General features: G+C 46.0%; 1 protein-coding gene across 2 annotated transcripts in view; it reads left to right on the top strand.

Annotated features, from left to right (window-relative positions):
* Positions 1–536: 536 nt before the first annotated feature.
* Positions 537–18,831, top strand: part of SCARA3 (scavenger receptor class A member 3) — a 45,590-nt gene continuing 27,295 nt past the window's right edge. The window contains exons 1-2 of one of the 2 annotated variants that reach the window (XM_018569865.1): positions 537–803; positions 18,253–18,309. In XM_018569865.1, the coding sequence (XP_018425367.1) occupies positions 797–803; positions 18,253–18,309 (64 nt within the window). In that variant the 5' untranslated portion in view covers positions 537–796. Of the gene's footprint in view, positions 804–18,234; positions 18,310–18,831 lie in introns of both variants that reach the window. The other variant, XM_018569864.1, reaches the window with a different exon arrangement.

The raw sequence follows: 18,831 nt of genomic DNA, 5'->3' as shown, positions 1-18,831 counted from the left end.
AGGAAAGATTGACGTGCCAACTCCGGAACCTATAATAACCAATCAGAAATGACCTTTCATGACTCTTCCTTTTAATGGATTATCATCCGATTGGTTCCTTTGGGTTGCTGACTTTTGCCCAACATCGCTGCCCTTTCCACTGCCTCCCGACCTGATAGAATTTCGCTAGTTAAACTCGCCTTGCCTCTATAATCAAATTTTCAGCCGGCTCTTGGCTCTACATTTGTTTGACATTATTTTTTTTTAAGGAATGGGTGGGGGCTCGGATCCCTCTGTACAGCGTACACTTAACTGTGTCATATTTCTGCTTTGCCTGCAGTGGAAAAAGCCCACTTTTCGCAGGCTGAGCCTGAAGCAGTCAGTCTCGGGGACTCGGAAGCTTCCAAACACTTCGCATTTTGTGTCCTGCACGGAAGTTTGTCTGGGCGGCAGACCAAAAGGAGAGCGTCTTCTGGGATGAGCTTGCATCCCTTCGAGCCGCTGTAACAAGCTGACTATCTCAAAAGATGCTTCGCTGCCGGGGAGGATGATATCTGGATGGGGAAGAGTCTCCTTGAGCACCGTCACCAGTGATTTTGAAGGAATGCGCAACGTTTGTGACAACTGGAAGGTTTCCGCAACCCTGAAGGCGGCGATGAACCAAAAACATTAGGGAGAAGTCACCTGCTTTAATACCATTAGAGCGATCTTCCTTCTTGACGGAGGCAGAAGTGTCCAGTTGCGCTGGAAGAGAGCTCGGGAGAGACAGAGAGAGGAATAGCCATTGGTTTCCACTGTCTGCAGCCACAAGAGAACAATGAAAGGTAAGACCGTGGCATCTTGCTTGGAATTTCTCAGCTGTTACTGTACCGGAGGTCAAGGCATGCCAAAAAGAAAACAGATCCATTTTAAGAAGTGCCTTCTGTGTGCCAGGACTGCCACAAGCAGGATACAGTCCATGAACCCATCGCATTCAAAACCGCTGTTCCTTATAAAAGACAGGTGCTGCGGCGCTCAACTGATGGCAACCGTCTATAATCACAGGATAACATAGACACCGGCACTCCAAGTAATGGATCAATGGCGTCTGTTTATTGGCGCATAAAACATAGCACAATGCATCAAAAACCAACGTTTCGGGGTCTCACAGGATCCCCTTCATCATGCAAAATGAGTGATGCAAACATGCATGGTTTCACTTGTTTGCATCACTCATTTTGCATGATGAAGGGGATCCTGTGAGACCCCGAAACGTTGCTTTTTTGATGCATTGTGCTATGTTTCATGCGTCAATAAACAGACGCCATTGATTCATTACTTGGAGTGCCGGTGTTATCCTAGGACTGCCACAAGACCTCAGATAACTTCTGTATAGAACACCTCGGCACTGATTGGAAAACAGGATATAGTTTAAAGGATCACTGCTCCCAAAAAATTATATCTTAGTTATAGTTGTTTCCTGGTGGGTTGAGGCAGATCCTTATGTCTAGTTACATGTCTTGGAGGCTCCAACACTGAGATCTCCCTCCCGGACTCTGTTCTTGTCCACCTGGGAGCCTGGGGTGTTCCCTCCCACCTTTCCATGTCCCAGCTCTTCCTGCAATATTCTACTTCAGCCTTTCTCAACCTAATTACCCCAAAAATAACTAAAATTATATTTTAGTTATAGTTGGTGCCTGGTGGGCTGAGGCAGATCCTTAAGTCTAGTTACATGTCTTGGAGGCTCCAACATTGAGACCTCCCTGTTGTAGTTCCGGACTCTGTTCTTGTCCACCTGGGAGCTTGGGGTGTTCCCTCCCACCTTTCCATGTTCCAGCTCTTCCTGCAATAATCTACTTCAGCCTTTCTCAATCTAATTACCCCCAAATATAATGTTGAGGTCTCGGGGAACCCATGCTAAAAAGTTACATCTAGAGGTTGTGGTATATTAGTATGATCACTAAGCTGGAGAACAATTTTAAATAGAAGGACAAAATGGCAAAGCTAGGGGATCTGACACCCATACTGGATTATTTTACAACACTCCCCTGCTGTATGCGGCAATGATGATTGAATGATTGATTGATTGAGTGATTGATTGATTGAGTGATTGATTGATTGAATGAAACAAATAATAATGGGCAGAAAAGCAAACACAAACTGTGGAAATTGTAGTATCTCAGTGGGAAAGCATCACCTTACATTGGGAGTCAGTGGATAAATGCCCCCACACATTGGTGGTCAATGGAGAAAAGCCCCATTACATTGGGAATTAGTGTGGAAGTGACCCCTTACATGTCAGTGGGAATTGGCCCCCTTACATTGGTGGTCATTGTAGGTGGGAGATCAGTCTACCGCTGCTCACCTCTCCAACCTTTGGAGGAGCCCTGGCTGAAAAAGCCTGGTCTTCATAATATAAAATAAATAATTTCTGCAGGGGATAGTAGGAAGCCCTCATAATGGGAACAGCAGGTGTGCAGACCTAGGAACTCTGTTTAGATGTTGTGGGTGCCCTTAATAATGAGCACAACAGGTATACAGACCCAGGAACTCAGCTCAGGGATGGTGGGGACCACTCAAAATGGGCACAGCAGGTGTACAGACCCGGGAACTCAGCTCAGGGATGGTAGGAACTCCTCATAATGGGCACAGCAGGTGTACAGACCCAGGAAATCAGCTCAGGGATGGTAGGAACTCCTCATAATGGGCACAGCGGGTATACAAACACTGTAGGTGTACAGACTCACCAATAGACTACTACCCCCATCCCACACTAAAAATCAAAATGAATTGAATTAAATATGGCGCTTTCACCAACGTAGAGGCAAAATATTTGGCTATTGCGCTTTGTTGTGGTTTATTAAATATCACTTATATTGTGGTAACTTTATTAAAAAAAAAACACTTTGGGGGTTATTCACGTAGCAGCTGAAGGATCCAGCTGTAGCTTTGGCTGATCCTTCGGCTCTCTTCAGCCAAACCGAAGGGCTGCTCTACCGGCTATTCACAATAGCCCGTACCGCTGCCGAAGGCGGCTGAGCGGCTCAGCCGAGCCAAAGACATATGTCTTGTCCTGGGGACGCTGAGCTCTCATTTAACAATATTAAACAATAACAACTAATAGAAAATAACAATAGAAAACAGTTGGGCGGAACTAGCTGTCATTTTTTCTCCTTTTTTAAAATATTTTTCTTTTTTTTTTTAATCTTCCTATTTTTTAACATTTTAAAAATAATTTTGCATTTTTTTTAAACATTCTTTGCACTTCTTTTCTATTCTGCTTCGTACCACAGAGGTACTGAGCAGAATAGCCGAGCCGAATGGCGCTCGGCGGCATTCAGCTATTCACTCCCTGCCATTCGGCCCCTATGAGAATAGGGGGCGAACGGCAGCGAGTGAGCTGCCGGAGCTTCGGCTCAGCCGATCCAGAGTCGAAGTCCTTCTGCACTTCGGCTGACCGAAGGCAGCCGATGTATGGCTGAAATCAGCCGTACTGAGGCGGAGTGAACAGCCGAGTGTCGTTCGGCTCTGTTCACTTCGGCTCGGTTATTCACTCGGCTGCCTTCGGCACCTGGTAATATTTATTAACCATAAACAAAGAGGATCAGTCATCAGTTGAATCACCAGCAAAACTTTCTGTTCGGCCGAATACAAAACTGTCCACCCGACATGTCACTGACCTCAATAAGGTATCCCAGGAAGGGATGCTCATGTCCTCAGCTGACGTTCCACTACAATTGATGAATAAACACAACAGCAAGTCAGATATAAAAGCTATTGTTGAATTTTATTGGTGAAACAATCTTCAGCCAAATATGACAATCCAGTCACATGTGGGTGTAATCTTTGCTTTCTGCCCATAGTCATATAGCTTGCATCTTCACCCCTCAGATCACACCAATTCCTGCACCTTCACCCCTCAGATCACCCCCAATTCCTGCATCTTCACCCCTCAGATCACACCAATTCCTGCACCTTCACCCCTCAGATCACCCCCAATTCCTGCATCTTCACCCCTCAGATCACCCCAATTCCTGCACCTTCACACCTCAGATCAGCCCAATTCCTGCACCTTCACCCCTCATATCCGCCCAATTCCTGCACCTTCACCCCTCATATCCGCCCAATTCCTGCACCTTCACCCCTCAGATCACCCCAATTCCTGCACCTTCACCCCTCGGATTACCCCAATTCCTGCACCTTCACCCCTCAGATCACCCCAATTCCTGCACCTTCACACCTCAGATCAGCCCAATTCCTGCACCTTCACCCCTCATATCAGCCCAATTCCTGCACCTTCACCCCTCAGATCACCCCAATTCCTGCACCGTCACACCTCGGATTACCCCAATTCATGCATCTTCACCCCTCAGATCACCCCAATTCCTGCACTGTCATACCTCGGATCACCCCAATCCCTGCACCTTCACACCTTATATCACCCCAATTCCTGCACCTTCACCCCTCAGATCAGCCAAATTCCTGCACCTTCCCACCTCAGATCACCCCGATTCCTGTGCCTTCACCCCTCAGATCACCCCAATTCCTGCACTTTCACCCCTCAGATCACCCCAATTCCTGCACCTTCACCCCTCAGATCAGCCAAATACCTGCACCTTCACCACTCAGATCAGCCCAATTCCTGCACCTTCACCCCTCAGATCACCCCAATTCCTGCACCTTCACACCTCAGATCACCCCAATTCCTGCAACTTCACACCACAGATCACCCCAATTCCTGCACCTTCACCCCTCAGATCAGCCCAATTCCTGCACCTTCACACCACAGATCACCCCAATTCCTGCACCTTTACACCTCAGATCACCCCAATTCCTGCACCTTCAGTGAAGGGTGCTTGGAATGACTGCGGATGGTGCCGCTTTACACATGAATTGTTCAGAAGAATGTCACCAGCACACCGAAAATCCTTTTAGGTTCAACAAAAGTTCATTGATTGAACAGTTGTCAAAGGAAAACAAGTGTTTCGGGACCACGCAGGGTCCCTTCATCAGACTTAACATTGATGGCACTCCCTCTTGGGTCAGCTTCCTCCTCTACAGGCAGGACACCTTCAGGCCCAAATACAGGTCAACTTTTCTAGCCACATGCAGGCCTTCCCTAGGCAGCCGGCACAGCAGAACTTACACCAGCAACACATCCTCCCCGTTGCAGGAGCCTGGTCAGAAGAGACGCTGGTGATAAACCTCCCACTGATTGGCCAGTGAGACACAGATATTCATAATCAGCAATATTTTTTCTCTTTGTTGGGGTCACATGCCAGAAGAAGGCAGACGCAAACAATCGCACTGGGCCTAGGGAAGACCAAATAAGCATAGCACTATCAATTGGGTTTAGGCTGTTTACAGCTTAGCAGAGCTAATTTCATTGGAGTCACCCTGCTTAGGGCAACAGGTGGCTACAGTTGCTATGACCAATAAACTCCAATGATGTACGGTCTAGTTGTGTTGTTATTAGGAGATAGGGTTCAGAGTGAACATGGCCATACAGTGGGTTAAATAGAAAAAAAACTAAACGATAATGGGCCTTTAAAAGTGTCTATTCAAGAATGTGGGATAAACCTAGTAACAAAATATGATGGGTAGTCATATATATATAAAAGATTTTAATTTCATGATTCTCAGTATACTTAAACCATTTCATAGGGTCTACAAAGTTACAAAAATAGATGATTGAATAAATATATAAATAAAGCTCCCTGGACTTCGTGCCAATGCATAAGACACATAAATACAACATATTTCATAGTAAAGGTCATGCATTTCATGAGCAATATCTATACATAGTTTCAAAGCAAGTACAATAGTCATAATTTCATCTGTGATTGCACTAATCCAGCCTTCTACGCGTTTCGCCGAAGCTTCCTCAGGAAGTTTTTTGATGGTAAATCTTTGAAATGTCTTTGTAGAGAAGTGAGTCCACAACTGAGATAACTGTAGTAATAAATATAATAAATAACTCATATTGCACATTTGTAAAATATCTACATTATAATATACACTGAGTGGCCAGATTATTATCGCCACCCCATCAGTACTATATAATAATCTGGCCACTCGGTGTATATAATAATCTGGCCATTCAGTGTATAACCCAATTGCATACATACCATCTTGAAAAATTGGGCAATGGATGGGTCCACACCCCCGGAGGACTCTAACCAACCAGGAAGGAGAGAGGGTGGAGAGAACACCGGCGGAAGAACAGGGGGGGATAGCACATCTATCCTGGAGTTCCTACAATGGCATTTACGCCAGAGGTAGCCAAACTGCGGCCCTCCAGCTGTGATGAAACTACAACTCCCATGAGGCATTGCAAGTCTCTGACAGCCACAGGCACGGCCTACTGAGGCAGATGCATGATAGTATGTGTAGTTTTCCCCACAGCTGGAGGGCCGGAGTTTGACTACCCCTGGTATAAGCCATGTAGCTATCAAAAATTCAATCTTCTAAAAAATCATAGGTTGTGATCAAATGACTAATTGTCTCATACCCAATCAATCCATATAAAAATAAAAATAATATAGGCAAGAATAGATGCACATCCATAGACCAGAGAGGAAAACCTCAAAACATTCCATCCATGTTGGCAGCTACAGGGTTTCAAATCAAAAACGTATCAATTGTATCAGAATCTCCTATGTCGTTAAAGGAGAACTATGAGGGGGGGTGATTTCCACTCACCTCATAGTTCTAGCTGACCTGTGACAATGAGACTGTCACAGGTCGGCTCAGTAGATCGGGAGGTGAGCGAACACATACCGGCAATCGCTCACCTCTCGATCCTGTCACTGCAGAGAGCCGTGACAGGGGAGGGGCTGGATTCCCCCCTCCCCGCTCCGATCCTCCAGCGCTGACTGGCGGAACGGACGGGGGAGGGGGCGGGTACAACTGGCTCTGCCTCTAGATAGGCAGAGCCAGCTGTCACTCACGCAGCTGGGCGGATCTCGACATCGATGTCGGGATCCGCTTCCGCTGCGGCGTCTCCGTATACCGCGAGCTGTAGCTCCCTATATGCTGAGCTTAGGGTGACGGGAGGACGCTAGTTTGTGTTCTCCCGTTACCCTAAGGAGAACTATGGGGAAAAGCTCTGACCCCATAGTTCTCCTTTAACAATTCCAGTTGCCACAGATCTCTGAATAAATACAATGTGTACAGTGGGTTAAACTGGTCCCATCTGATCAACCCTAGTCACGTTCAATGTTCTAAAACAAATGCCTTCCTAGGTCAGCCAATTAAATAAATCTGCATTTAAATATTCCACATTTGATCTTTGCACCCTGTTAGTAATTGGTGTTCAATGTTTTAGGGCCATCTCCAGGATAGTTTCCAAAAGTTTGGGTTTTATAGGCACTTTAAGCTTTAAACCTCCCTGTGATCCAAGGAAGGCATCCAAAGAAATAATCTTTTCCACAAGTTGCTCTGACACGGTGTTGTTTTCATAGACACTTTAAGAAGCACTTAATACCGAACATGAAAGGAGACACAAAACAAAATCCCCTCAGTGCTGATATCTGGAAGCCTCAGTGACGGGAGCTGGAACCGAGATTCGGCTGACATTACCGAGCACCTGGAGGCTTTCATTGGCAAGTCCGGGGAGAGAAGCCGGGGGTTCTGTCATAACGCTGGCAGATATCTCCAAATTATGTCATATGAACAGAAGTCAGGAGCCTATTTGTGGATAGGTTGGGGCTAGGCAGTGGGAAATAATGACATCAGGACCTAAGAAAGTAATGCATATAATATTAATAAATGGCAATTTTCAGCGATACTCTGTAATTTCTGCTTATTTGTCCCTTATGTTTCAGTTTCTGATGTTTCCCAAATCTGCTTGTGAAAAAAAAAACAATTGTTTTCAGTTTGTTGTTTTTTCACGCATGTAGGTTTTTAAATACACCATATAAATAGACTATACACTGAGTGGCCAGATTATTGTGACCACCCCCATCAGTACTTCGTTGGGCCGCCTCGTGACTCCACGAGATGATGAAAGGTGATGCGAGGAATCTGACACGGCACTGTTGCCCTTCTGTTGTCTTGTACCAGTCTTGCCACTCTCCCTTTCTGCCCTAACATTGACTAGTCGCTGACGGCCACAATTCGCACGTTCAGACCCAGATTTTCGGCTGACAGTCCGGTCTTTAAACACTTTAACAATGAGCCCCTCTTGAACATTTCACGAATTCTGCTGTTTTGCTGATACTCGCTCCATGGCTCCGAGCGCCAACAATCATCCCACGTTCAAAGGCTGTTACATCGCGTTGTTTCCCCGTATCTTCAGAAACAAAACACTTCTACTGTCGTTATAAACAACCCGCTTCCCTATTTATAATGGTCTGGCCCTCTAGCAACTTCAGCGCCAAATTATAGCTAATTTGCCTACAAACGTCAGGTGGTCATAATAATCTGCCCACTCAGTGTACAATACCATCCAATGCCATCAATACTGCTATATGGCAAAAGTACATGCCCCCCCTCCAAATGATTGAGATCAGGTGTTTCCAGTGAAGGGTACTGTTGATGCTACAGCACCTCTGGGATGAATTGGAATGCTGATAGCGAGCCAGGTCTTCTTATTGAATGTAAGTACCTGATCTCATAAATGTTCCTTTGCCTGTATGGGCACATATTCCCGCAGACACTATCAAAAATCTAGTGTAAAGCCCTCCTAGCATGAAAAGCATGACAAATGGAAGAATTTGGTCATCTCATATGTAGCCGGGGTGTCTGAGAAACTCAGAAGGGTTTTTAGAAAACATCACATCCCTGTCTGCTTTACACCCAGCAATACACCGATGTATGCCGTCCGGTGGAGTGAGGAGTGCTCACAATTGTATGTCGGTGAAACAAAACAGCAGCTACACCAGCGTATGGCACAGCATAGAAGAGCCAACCCCTCTGGTCAGGATTCAGCAGTGTACCTACATCTAAAGGAAAGAGGTCACTCCTCTGAAGACAGTCAAGTACGCATCCTAGACAGGGAGGAGGACTGGTTCAAAAGAGGTGTGAAAGACGCCATTTATGTAAAAATGGAGGACCCAAGCTTGAATAGAGGGGGGGTTAGACATCTATTGTCTGCCACATACAATGCTGTTTTAACACCTTTCTCTGGGCAGGTTAATAACACCTCCCAGACTCCAATTATGCAAATAAATCAACACCTGATTGTGATTAACAGATTATGTGGATTGGAACGACATTTACCATATTTATTCCCACATAATTTTTGTACAAGTCATTCTGAATTGAGAAAGCTGGTTGGATGACCAGTGAAATACAGCAAGTCCAGTTGCCTTGAATTATTTTGTGGAACTTATGTCGGGGAATACCTTGCCACCCGGCTTCCTGATACCGGAAGTTAAAGTATCGGGATGATTATCCCCTCCTAGAAGTGTGGAGGCTGTTACAGCCACAAAGAGAGTGACAACTCTACAGTTGGCCCATGGTTTTGAATCAGGACTTCCAACAAGCTCATGTAGAGGTGATGGTCAAGTATCCATATAGTGTAGATTTTCCATCACTGGGCTTTGAGGTTTCATGGTGATTGCCATATTAACACTATTCTCCTCAATCTCCTTCACTTCTGTACATAGTTTTTCTCCTACAGAGAACCTATCGACTATTATAAACTTTTAAAAGTAAAAATAAAACCTGCAATTACAAGCTGCGAGCTGTTGTCTTTTTGCCCCAAATGCCTCGTATGTGTGTTCCCGTAGTCCTGGTTTCACTTTGACTATAAGGACTTGACTTACTTGACTTTGGGCCAAAGCCCTACACCTGGAGCTAATCCCCACATGCTCGCTCTCTTCCTAAGATCGTAAAATGGGTTCTCTGTTTGGATGACGGAGTCCGGGTGGGTTGTGCTAAGCTCTGAAGTTGGAAAGTTGAGTCCCTTAATAACAAAATAAACCCAGGATTAGATGGATGCATAGAAGAGGCTTTTCTGGGTAAAAATGTAATAGGATTATTTTTAACCATAAAACTAAGGTTACCCCTAGATATAGGACAGTGCTCAGAAGTGCTCAGAAGTGCTCATCCACTGCATGATCATTGTGTGGCAAAAGCATGTGCAAACACAGCATCCTGTCCTGTGGGGAGTGATAGCGAACCTATCCTAACCTATCCTGGGCAATGAACTCTTATCCTAGGGTGTCTTGACAGTTTGGTGTAGCGTAACCATTTTCAGACAGATCATGCTTAAAGGAGAACTATGGGGTTAAGGCTTTTCCCCATAGTTCTCCTTAGGGTAACGGGAGGACACAAACTAGCGTCCTCCCGTCACACTAGGCTCAGTATACCACGAGCTGTAGCTCGCCGTATACTGAGACGCCGCAGCTGAAGCGGATCCCGACAATTGTGCCTGGATCCGCCCAGCTGCGTGACTGACAGCTGGCTCTGCCTATCTAGAGGCAGAGCCAGCTGTACCCGCCCCCTCCCCCGTCCGTTCCGCCAGTCAGCGCTGGAGGATCGGAGCGGGGGGAATCCAGCCCCTCCCCTGTCACGGCAGAGAGTCGTGGCAGGATCAAGAGGTGAGCGAGCGCCGGTATGTGTTCGCTCACTTCCCGACCTACTGAGCCGACCTGTGACAGTCTCATTGTCACAGGTCGGCTAGAACTATGAGGTGAGTGAAAAGCACCCCTCCTCCCCCCTCATAGTTCTCCTTTAAATCTTAAAGTGAACCTGTGTCATGCAAAGCAGCAGGTTCACTTTATTGGCCCTACCCCCCACTGCATACGTTCATCTACACTTTGCTCCCGCACAGCTGTCACTGCTAGTTCCGCCCAACTGTTTTTTGTTTTTTTTTAGAAAATCTTAATTTTTTTCAACATTTTATATCTATGTAAATTTTTTTAAATATTTATTCAACTTCTTTTTTCACTATTTGCTATTCTACTCTGTACCACGGAGGTAGCGAGCAGAGTGGCCGAGCCGAATGCTGCTCGGCGGTAGACATGTGCGATTCGTTTCGTTCCGAATCGAAATTCGGACGAATTTTCGGAAATTCGGACATTCGGATGTATTCGAATTCCGAATTACAGACATAACGAATGCAAACGAATCCGAATTTCCATTTCCGAAATTCGGTAGCGGTAGTTCGAACGTTCGTTTCGTTTTCGGTTCTTAGTCGTTTCTTATTCGTTTCGTTCATTGGAGCAAAGTATATTCATTGGAGCAAAATATTTTTTCCCCCTCAAATGTCACTTTGCTGCAAACGAACGAACGAAACGAATAAGAAACGAATAAGAACAGAAAACGAAACGAACGTTCGAACTACCACTACCGAATTCCGTCCGAATCCGAATTCCGAATCCGAATTGACTTTCACACCCGAATCCCGAAAAACGAAATAACACAAATCCGAATTTAAAACGAAACTAAACTAAACAAATTTTTTGGCAGTTCACATGTCTACTTGGCGGCATTCGGCTATTCACTCACTGTCGTTCGGCACCAATGAGAATGTTTTTTTTCAACTTTCTTCACTATTTTGTATTCTGCGGAGGTAGCGAGCCGAATGCCGCTCGGCAGCACTGAGCTATTCACTGACTGCCGTTCGACCCCTATGTGAATATATGTGAATAGGGGCGAACGGCAGCGAGTGAGCTGCCGGAGCTTCGGCTCAGCCGATCCAGATGTCATTATTGCACTTCCGCTCAGCTGATCATGCAGAGCATGTTCGGCTGACCGAAGTGCAGTCGAAGGAAGCCGATGTACGGCTGAAATCAGCCGTACAAAAGCCAGAAGTGAATAGCCGGACCTAGTTCGACTCACTTCACTTCAGCTGGGTTATTCACTCAGCTGCCTTTGGCAGTTTTGTGAATAACCCCCAATAGGGTTTCTAGAGGCCCAACTATCATGCCACATGGTAATAAGAACATGCTGGAAAGCCATTAGCTAACTGTCCTCTTTTCTCTGGAGGAAATGGAACCAAACCCTAAGCAAACCAGGATCAGATCCATCCATTGGAAGATTGCTGTGGCTCCTGGTGTTGAACAATGGTCCGAAGACAGAAACATTTGCTTACCTCTGGCCAACTTTGCTGTAGCAAGGCATTCCTGGATTTTAGAATCTTATAGTACATATATATGTTAAAGGGGTTCTAAACCCTCCGTTTTTTTTGCCTATATCTACTCCTAGCAAGCAGTAGATATAGGCAAGAAGTGTATAAAAAAAAAACAAAAAGGCTTTAACTAGTTTTAAACTTACCTCGTTATCGCTGCTCGCTCCCGCGCCGAGAATCAGGAAGTGATCGTACGGCCGCAATGGATCTTGGGGCGGGCGCATGCGCAGTTCCGATTCTTGGCCGGGAGATGAGCAGAGACGCAAGGTAAGTCTATGGACGCGTGCATCCCCCGCATGCAGATACCGCTGGATCGGAGAGCCGCCGCACCGCTGGAGGGATACATGAAAACATGGGGAAAGAAGAGGAAGATCAGAACAAGAGACATCATTTGAGGTAAGTGCTGACATTTACATGGGGGGAGGGGAAACATTTTTTAACTTTAATGTCACTTGACTATGAGGTGAGTGAAAATCACTGATCCTCGTAGTTCTAGTCGATCTGTGACAATGAGACTGTCACACGTCGGCTCAGTAGATCGGGAACTAAGCGAACACATACCGTCGCTCGCTCACTTCTCAATCATCTCCCTGCAGTCACGGCTCCCCACAGGGATTCCCCGCTCCGATCCTTCAGCGCTGAGTGGAGGAACGGACGGGGGAGGGGGCGGGTACAGCTGGCTTTGCCTCTAGATAGGCAGAGCCAGCTGTCACTCACGCAGCTGGGTGGATATCGACAGCATTGTCGGGATCCGTCCTGGCTGCGGCGGTCTTAGTATACCGTTTCTAATTATTCGAGTTTCACCTGTATGTCCTCCCGTGACCCTGAAGAGAACTATGGGGAAAACCACTGACCCCATAGTTCTCTTTTAAGCTTGAGTCACTGAGCTCTGCAAACAACACATTTTGTACAAGAGGAGGACACTATAAAACCTGTGAAAGTGTATTTTGTACTTGTGTCGAATGGCAACTGAAGCTTTTAGGTGCATTTGAGATCAGTATGAGATGATTCTCTGATCCTTCATTGACAGCAGCATTTGACCTGCAATTGATCTCCATCTGGCTTGCATTTGACCTCCTTCTAAGTTGCACTAACCTGCTTCATGCTGAATTTGCATTCCCATTGACTTGGGTGAGAAAAGTATTTCTGCTCAACAAAAGCCCGGCGGCATGGACTCAAAAGAAGCCTAAATTTCCATCTGGTGGCTGGATATGAGAAGACATCATGTTCATATCTAATGTTTCATATTTACAATATAGAATTATAATAGAATAGATCAACACAAAACCCACCATACATTCCCTATAACACTTCCAAGGACTTTCTACCTCCCACTGTAGTCAGTATCCACTCTTCTCATATAGAATGAATCCATTGGATTATCAAATCATTGTCGGAGTTTTCCTTTCCTCCCAGTGTCACATTTGGAAAACACACAGCTCTCCGGTGATGTCATGTTGTTATTATTGGCGGCAAGTCCAAATGTATGCTTCAGTGTGCCAGCGAAATGATGTCGACAAGTGAAAAATAATATTGACTTGGCTATCGGCCTTCAATTCTCACATTCAGAATATCTTCAGAAGACGTCTGCATGAGATTTTGGGACTGCAAAGAGAAACATCGCGGCCCTTAAAGTGTTTTCCATTTTCATCAACACTTTTTTTTTAGTTTTAGCAAGTTTTTATTGGTGTTCATGCCTGGGAGATTTCTCTTCACTCCCTTTGTGGTCGAGGGCACAAGAATTGAAGGGAAATCTATACACTGGGGACCCGGATGGAAATGACAACATGGGTTTTTCAGGATGGAGAAGGTTTAGAAACTCTGTTAGGTTTTTATTGCTACTTGTGTTCCACTGATGAGATTCTTCTCACTTCCTGTGTGGTCCCCAGGGCATAATGTCAAGGGAACTCTCCACAAGTTAGACACAGGTGATAATAAAACCGAACAAGAGTTCTTCTTTATGGTATCAAAGGTGTTAAAGTATCACCCTAACCGTCCCCTCCTCTCTTCAAATGACCTCCTGCTTTCCAGCTCCCTCGTCAAGTCCTCCCATGCTCGCCTCGAGGACATCACTAGAGCCTCTCCCATCCTATGGCACTCTCTACCCCAAACTGTTCATCTATCTCCCACTCTGACTGCCTTTAGGCGATCCCTTAAAGGAGAACTATGGGGTCAGGGCTTTTCCCCATAGTTCTCCTTAGGGTAACGGGAGGACACAAACTAGCGTCCTCCCGTCACCCTAAGCTCAGTATACCGCGAGCTGTAGCTTGCGGTATACTGAGACGCCGCAGCCGGAGCGGATCCCGACATCGATGTTGAGATCTGCCCAGCTGCGTGAGTGACAGCTGGCTCTGCTTATCTAGAGGCAGAGCCAGCTGTACCCGCCCCCTCCCCCGTCCGATCCGCCAGTCAGCGCTGGCGGATTGGAGCGGGGCAGGGGGGAATCCAGCCCCTCCCCTGTCACGGCAGAGAGCCGTGACAGGATCGAAAGGTGAGCGAACGCCGGTATGTGTTCGCTCCCCTCCCGATCTACTGAGGCGACCTGTGACAGTCTCATTGTCACAGGTCGGCTAGAACTATGAGGTGAGTGAAAAGCACCCGCATCATAGTTCTCCTTTAAGACTCATCTCTTCAGGGAAGCCGATCCCACCTCAACCTAACCGCTCAACCATCACGCTCTCAAACAATTCATCCCCACACAGCTCCCTCCTCAAATCACCTGCCCCTCCCTAGTAGATTGTAAGCCCTCAGGGGCAGGGCCCTCCTAAAAGTCATCAAGAGGTCTTTATGTGTCTTTGTTTTAGAGAAATGTCTTCCACTTTGTGTTCTGGTGACCACACAGGAGCAGTTCTCCCCAACAGAGAAACAATAAGGCATGACAGAGGATTCCCCATTCCATTTAATGAATATCTATAGGCTGCTAGTCTATATCTGTTCTTCTGCTGCCTGACATGGGTATCCAGTGGCTCCAAAACTTTGAGCATTAGACCTGGAACAAGTATTCAGGTAATTGGGTCTGGACTTTGCTTGCTCCATGCTTGCTCCTGGTTTGTTCCTCAGGTCTCACACCAGATCCAGCAAGGCAATGAGCATTTTCAAACAGAGGTGCACCCTACATATTGCTTTCCATACCGGTTTTGTTTTTAAAAGATTACTTACACTGTAAATTATATTTATACGCCGAGTATAATTAATTTCTCACTTGATAGTTAGAAAGACACTGCAGATTCTGTATATACAATGTATACAATATATTCCATATTCCGTGGTCCAGTTCTGATGCTCATGTGCCCATTGTAGGCATTTTTGGCAGTGGACACGGGTCAACATGGGCACCCTGACTGGTCTATGGCTACAGAGCCCCATACGCAACAAACTACAATGCTCTGTATGTGCAGACACCTTTCTATCACAACCAGCATTCACTCTTTCAGCAATTTGAGCTACAGCAGCTCTTCTATTGGATTGTACTACATCGGCAAGCCTTGGCTCCCCATGTGCATCAATGAGCCTTGGCCACCCAGGACCCTGTTCACCCTGCAGGATAAGGTATCCCGCCGGGTCCCCTCCTCTCTCTCTCTCTCTCTCGAGCAACTGTCAGGCTCTTGGTCCATGATCGAGTGCCCGACTTTTTGGGGGAGGGTTACCCCTCCAATGGTGTCACCCGGGTGTGGGCTGCACCCCCCTTGTGATGCCACTGTCCCCCCATAAAGTTCATACCAGACCCCTGTCTAGGTTGAGGGTTTGGTATTGATTGTGGGGGCAGGGTCCCCTGTTGGTTTTTACATTTACCTTTTTTTTTATATGTAAGACTTCGGTGCCTCGAAATTTTGCATAATTTTAAAAGGTGTCATGAATGAAAAAAAAGTTGAGAAACCCTGGCCTAGCCATCACAATTTGGAGCTTGCCAAGTTACTCAAACCCTTACGCTTGCCCATTTTTTCTGCTTCCAACACATCACCTTCAGGGTCAACATGTTCACTTGCTGCCTAATATATCCCCCCACTTCTAGGTACCATTGTAATATATCCCCCCACTTCCAGGTGTCATTGTAATATATCCCCCAACTTCCAGGTGCCATTGTAATATATCCCCCAACTTCCAGGTGCCATTGTAATATATCCCCCCACCACTGCCAGGTCCCAGTGTAATATACCCCCCACTTCCAGGTTCCATTGTAATATATCCCCCCCACTTCCAATGTGTCACTATAATATATCCACCCCATTCCAGGTGTCATTGTAATATATCTCCCCACTTCCAGGTGTCATTGTAATATATCCCCCCACTTCCAGGTGTCATTGTATTATATCCCCCCACTTCCAGGTGTCATTGTATTATATCCCCCCACTTCCAGGTGTCATTGTATTATATCCCCCCACTTCCAGGTGTCATTGTATTATATCCCCCCACTTCCAGGTGTCATTGTATTATATCCCCCCACTTCCAGGTGTCATTGTATTATATCCCCCCACTTCCAGGTGTCATTGTATTATATCCCCCCACTTCCAGGTGTCATTGTATTATATCCCCCCACTTCCAGGTGTCATTGTATTATATCCCCCCACTTCCAGGTGTCATTGTATTATATCCCCCCACTTCCAGGTGTCATTGTATTATATCCCCCCACTTCCAGGTGTCATTGTATTATATCCCCCCACTTCCAGGTGTCATTGTATTATATCCCCCCACTTCCAGGTGTCATTGTATTATATCCCCCCACTTCCAGGTGTCATTGTATTATATCCCCCCACTTCCAGGTGTCATTGTATTATATCCCCCCACTTCCAGGTGTCATTGTATTATATCCCCCCACTTCCAGGTGTCATTGTATTATATCCCCCCACTTCCAGGTGTCATTGTATTATATCCCCCCACTTCCAGGTGTCATTGTATTATATCCCCCCACTTCCAGGTGTCATTGTATTATATCCCCCCACTTCCAGGTGTCATTGTATTATATCCCCCCACTTCCAGGTGTCATTGTATTATATCCCCCCACTTCCAGGTGTCATTGTATTATATCCCCCCACTTCCAGGTGTCATTGTATTATATCCCCCCACTTCCAGGTGTCATTGTATTATATCCCCCCACTTCCAGGTGTCATTGTATTATATCCCCCCACTTCCAGGTGTCATTGTATTATATCCCCCCACTTCCAGGTGTCATTGTATTATATCCCCCCACTTCCAGGTGTCATTGTATTATATCCCCCCACTTCCAGGTGTCATTGTATTATATCCCCCCACTTCCAGGTGTCATTGTATTATATCCCCCCACTTCCAGGTGTCATTGTATTATATCCCCCCACTTCCAGGTGTCATTGTATTATATCCCCCCACTTCCAGGTGTCATTGTATTATATCCCCCCACTTCCAGGTGTCATTGTATTATATCCCCCCACTTCCAGGTGTCATTGTATTATATCCCCCCACTTCCAGGTGTCATTGTATTATATCCCCCCACTTCCAGGTGTCATTGTATTATATCCCCCCACTTCCAGGTGTCATTGTATTATATCCCCCCACTTCCAGGTGTCATTGTATTATATCCCCCCACTTCCAGGTGTCATTGTATTATATCCCCCCACTTCCAGGTGTCATTGTATTATATCCCCCCACTTCCAGGTGTCATTGTATTATATCCCCCCACTTCCAGGTGTCATTGTATTATATCCCCCCACTTCCAGGTGTCATTGTATTATATCCCCCCACTTCCAGGTGTCATTGTAATGAGATAATCAATGTTATGCACTTCACCTGCCAGTGGTCATAATGTCATGGCTGATCAGTATATGTATGTACTGTATATGAGCTGCATGAATTCTTTGGCTGATGTCCCTCACTCTAGCTAACATGGAATTATTATTACACTTGAGCTCATATTAAAATTGCAAAGCCAGACCGCACATGAAATGATTGCTGGTGATGTATGAAGGCGATTGTATCCGTATTAGTGCACTCAGTTGAGTACTGCGTGATACTTTTTGCATTTACAGTTACATTTGCAGGACCAGCTTTTAGGGCCGACCCACTTCTACTTGGACCTCAGAAGAAGGCTGTAGGCCCCGGAAAGCTTGTCCCGAAACTTTTACTGCAAATCAAGAAAGTATCCTGGACAGTACTCCACTGTGTTGGTGATGGATTGTGGATTGGAGGGCTCTACAGAGCTACTTACACGCTATAAAACAAGGCAGACTTATTTTGTCTTTCAGACGAGCAACTGATACAAGACGATGACGACATGACCAGTTCTACATTTAGGCAAAATGGTAAGAATATCTCCCAGCCTGTCCTTTGTGTTTTTGGGGTTCTTTCACGGTAAGCAGCAACATTACCGTGACCTACGCTATTCTAAAATGCCCAAGCCAAGCTCCTCCAATCCTGGAAGGGACATGGGCCACCTGCCCAATTAGCTGCGGACTGGGGCATTCTCCACCCTGCAGCTGAACTTGTGCTGACATCATTGACCTTATATGGCCACATGACTATATTAGGTCAATGTGATTGACCAACTGTAGCCATGTAGCCATATAAGGCCAGTTATAGCACTGCTTTCCTTTGCTTACATGCAGCTACAGGCAGGGAATTCACTAGTGGCAGCTGATTGGCAGAAGGAGCTCCACTCTTCTGGGAAGGATTTCCACAAAACTGTTGGAATTTGTGCCCATTCAACCAACAAAAAAAGCATTTGTGAGGTCAGGTATTGAGTTGGATGGGAACACCTAGCTCACAGTGAGTGTTAGTCGGATGAACTCAAGTGGCCTGCACAGAGCCTTGACCTCAAGGTCAGG

The sequence above is a fragment of the Nanorana parkeri genome, unplaced genomic scaffold (assembly GCF_000935625.1).
Source record: "Nanorana parkeri isolate BGI_ZX_2015 unplaced genomic scaffold, ASM93562v1 scaffold1413, whole genome shotgun sequence".
Lineage (NCBI taxonomy): Eukaryota > Metazoa > Chordata > Amphibia > Anura > Dicroglossidae > Nanorana > Nanorana parkeri.
The sequence above is the reverse complement of the archived record's forward strand: the minus strand, read 5'-3'. Positions and strand labels throughout refer to the sequence as shown.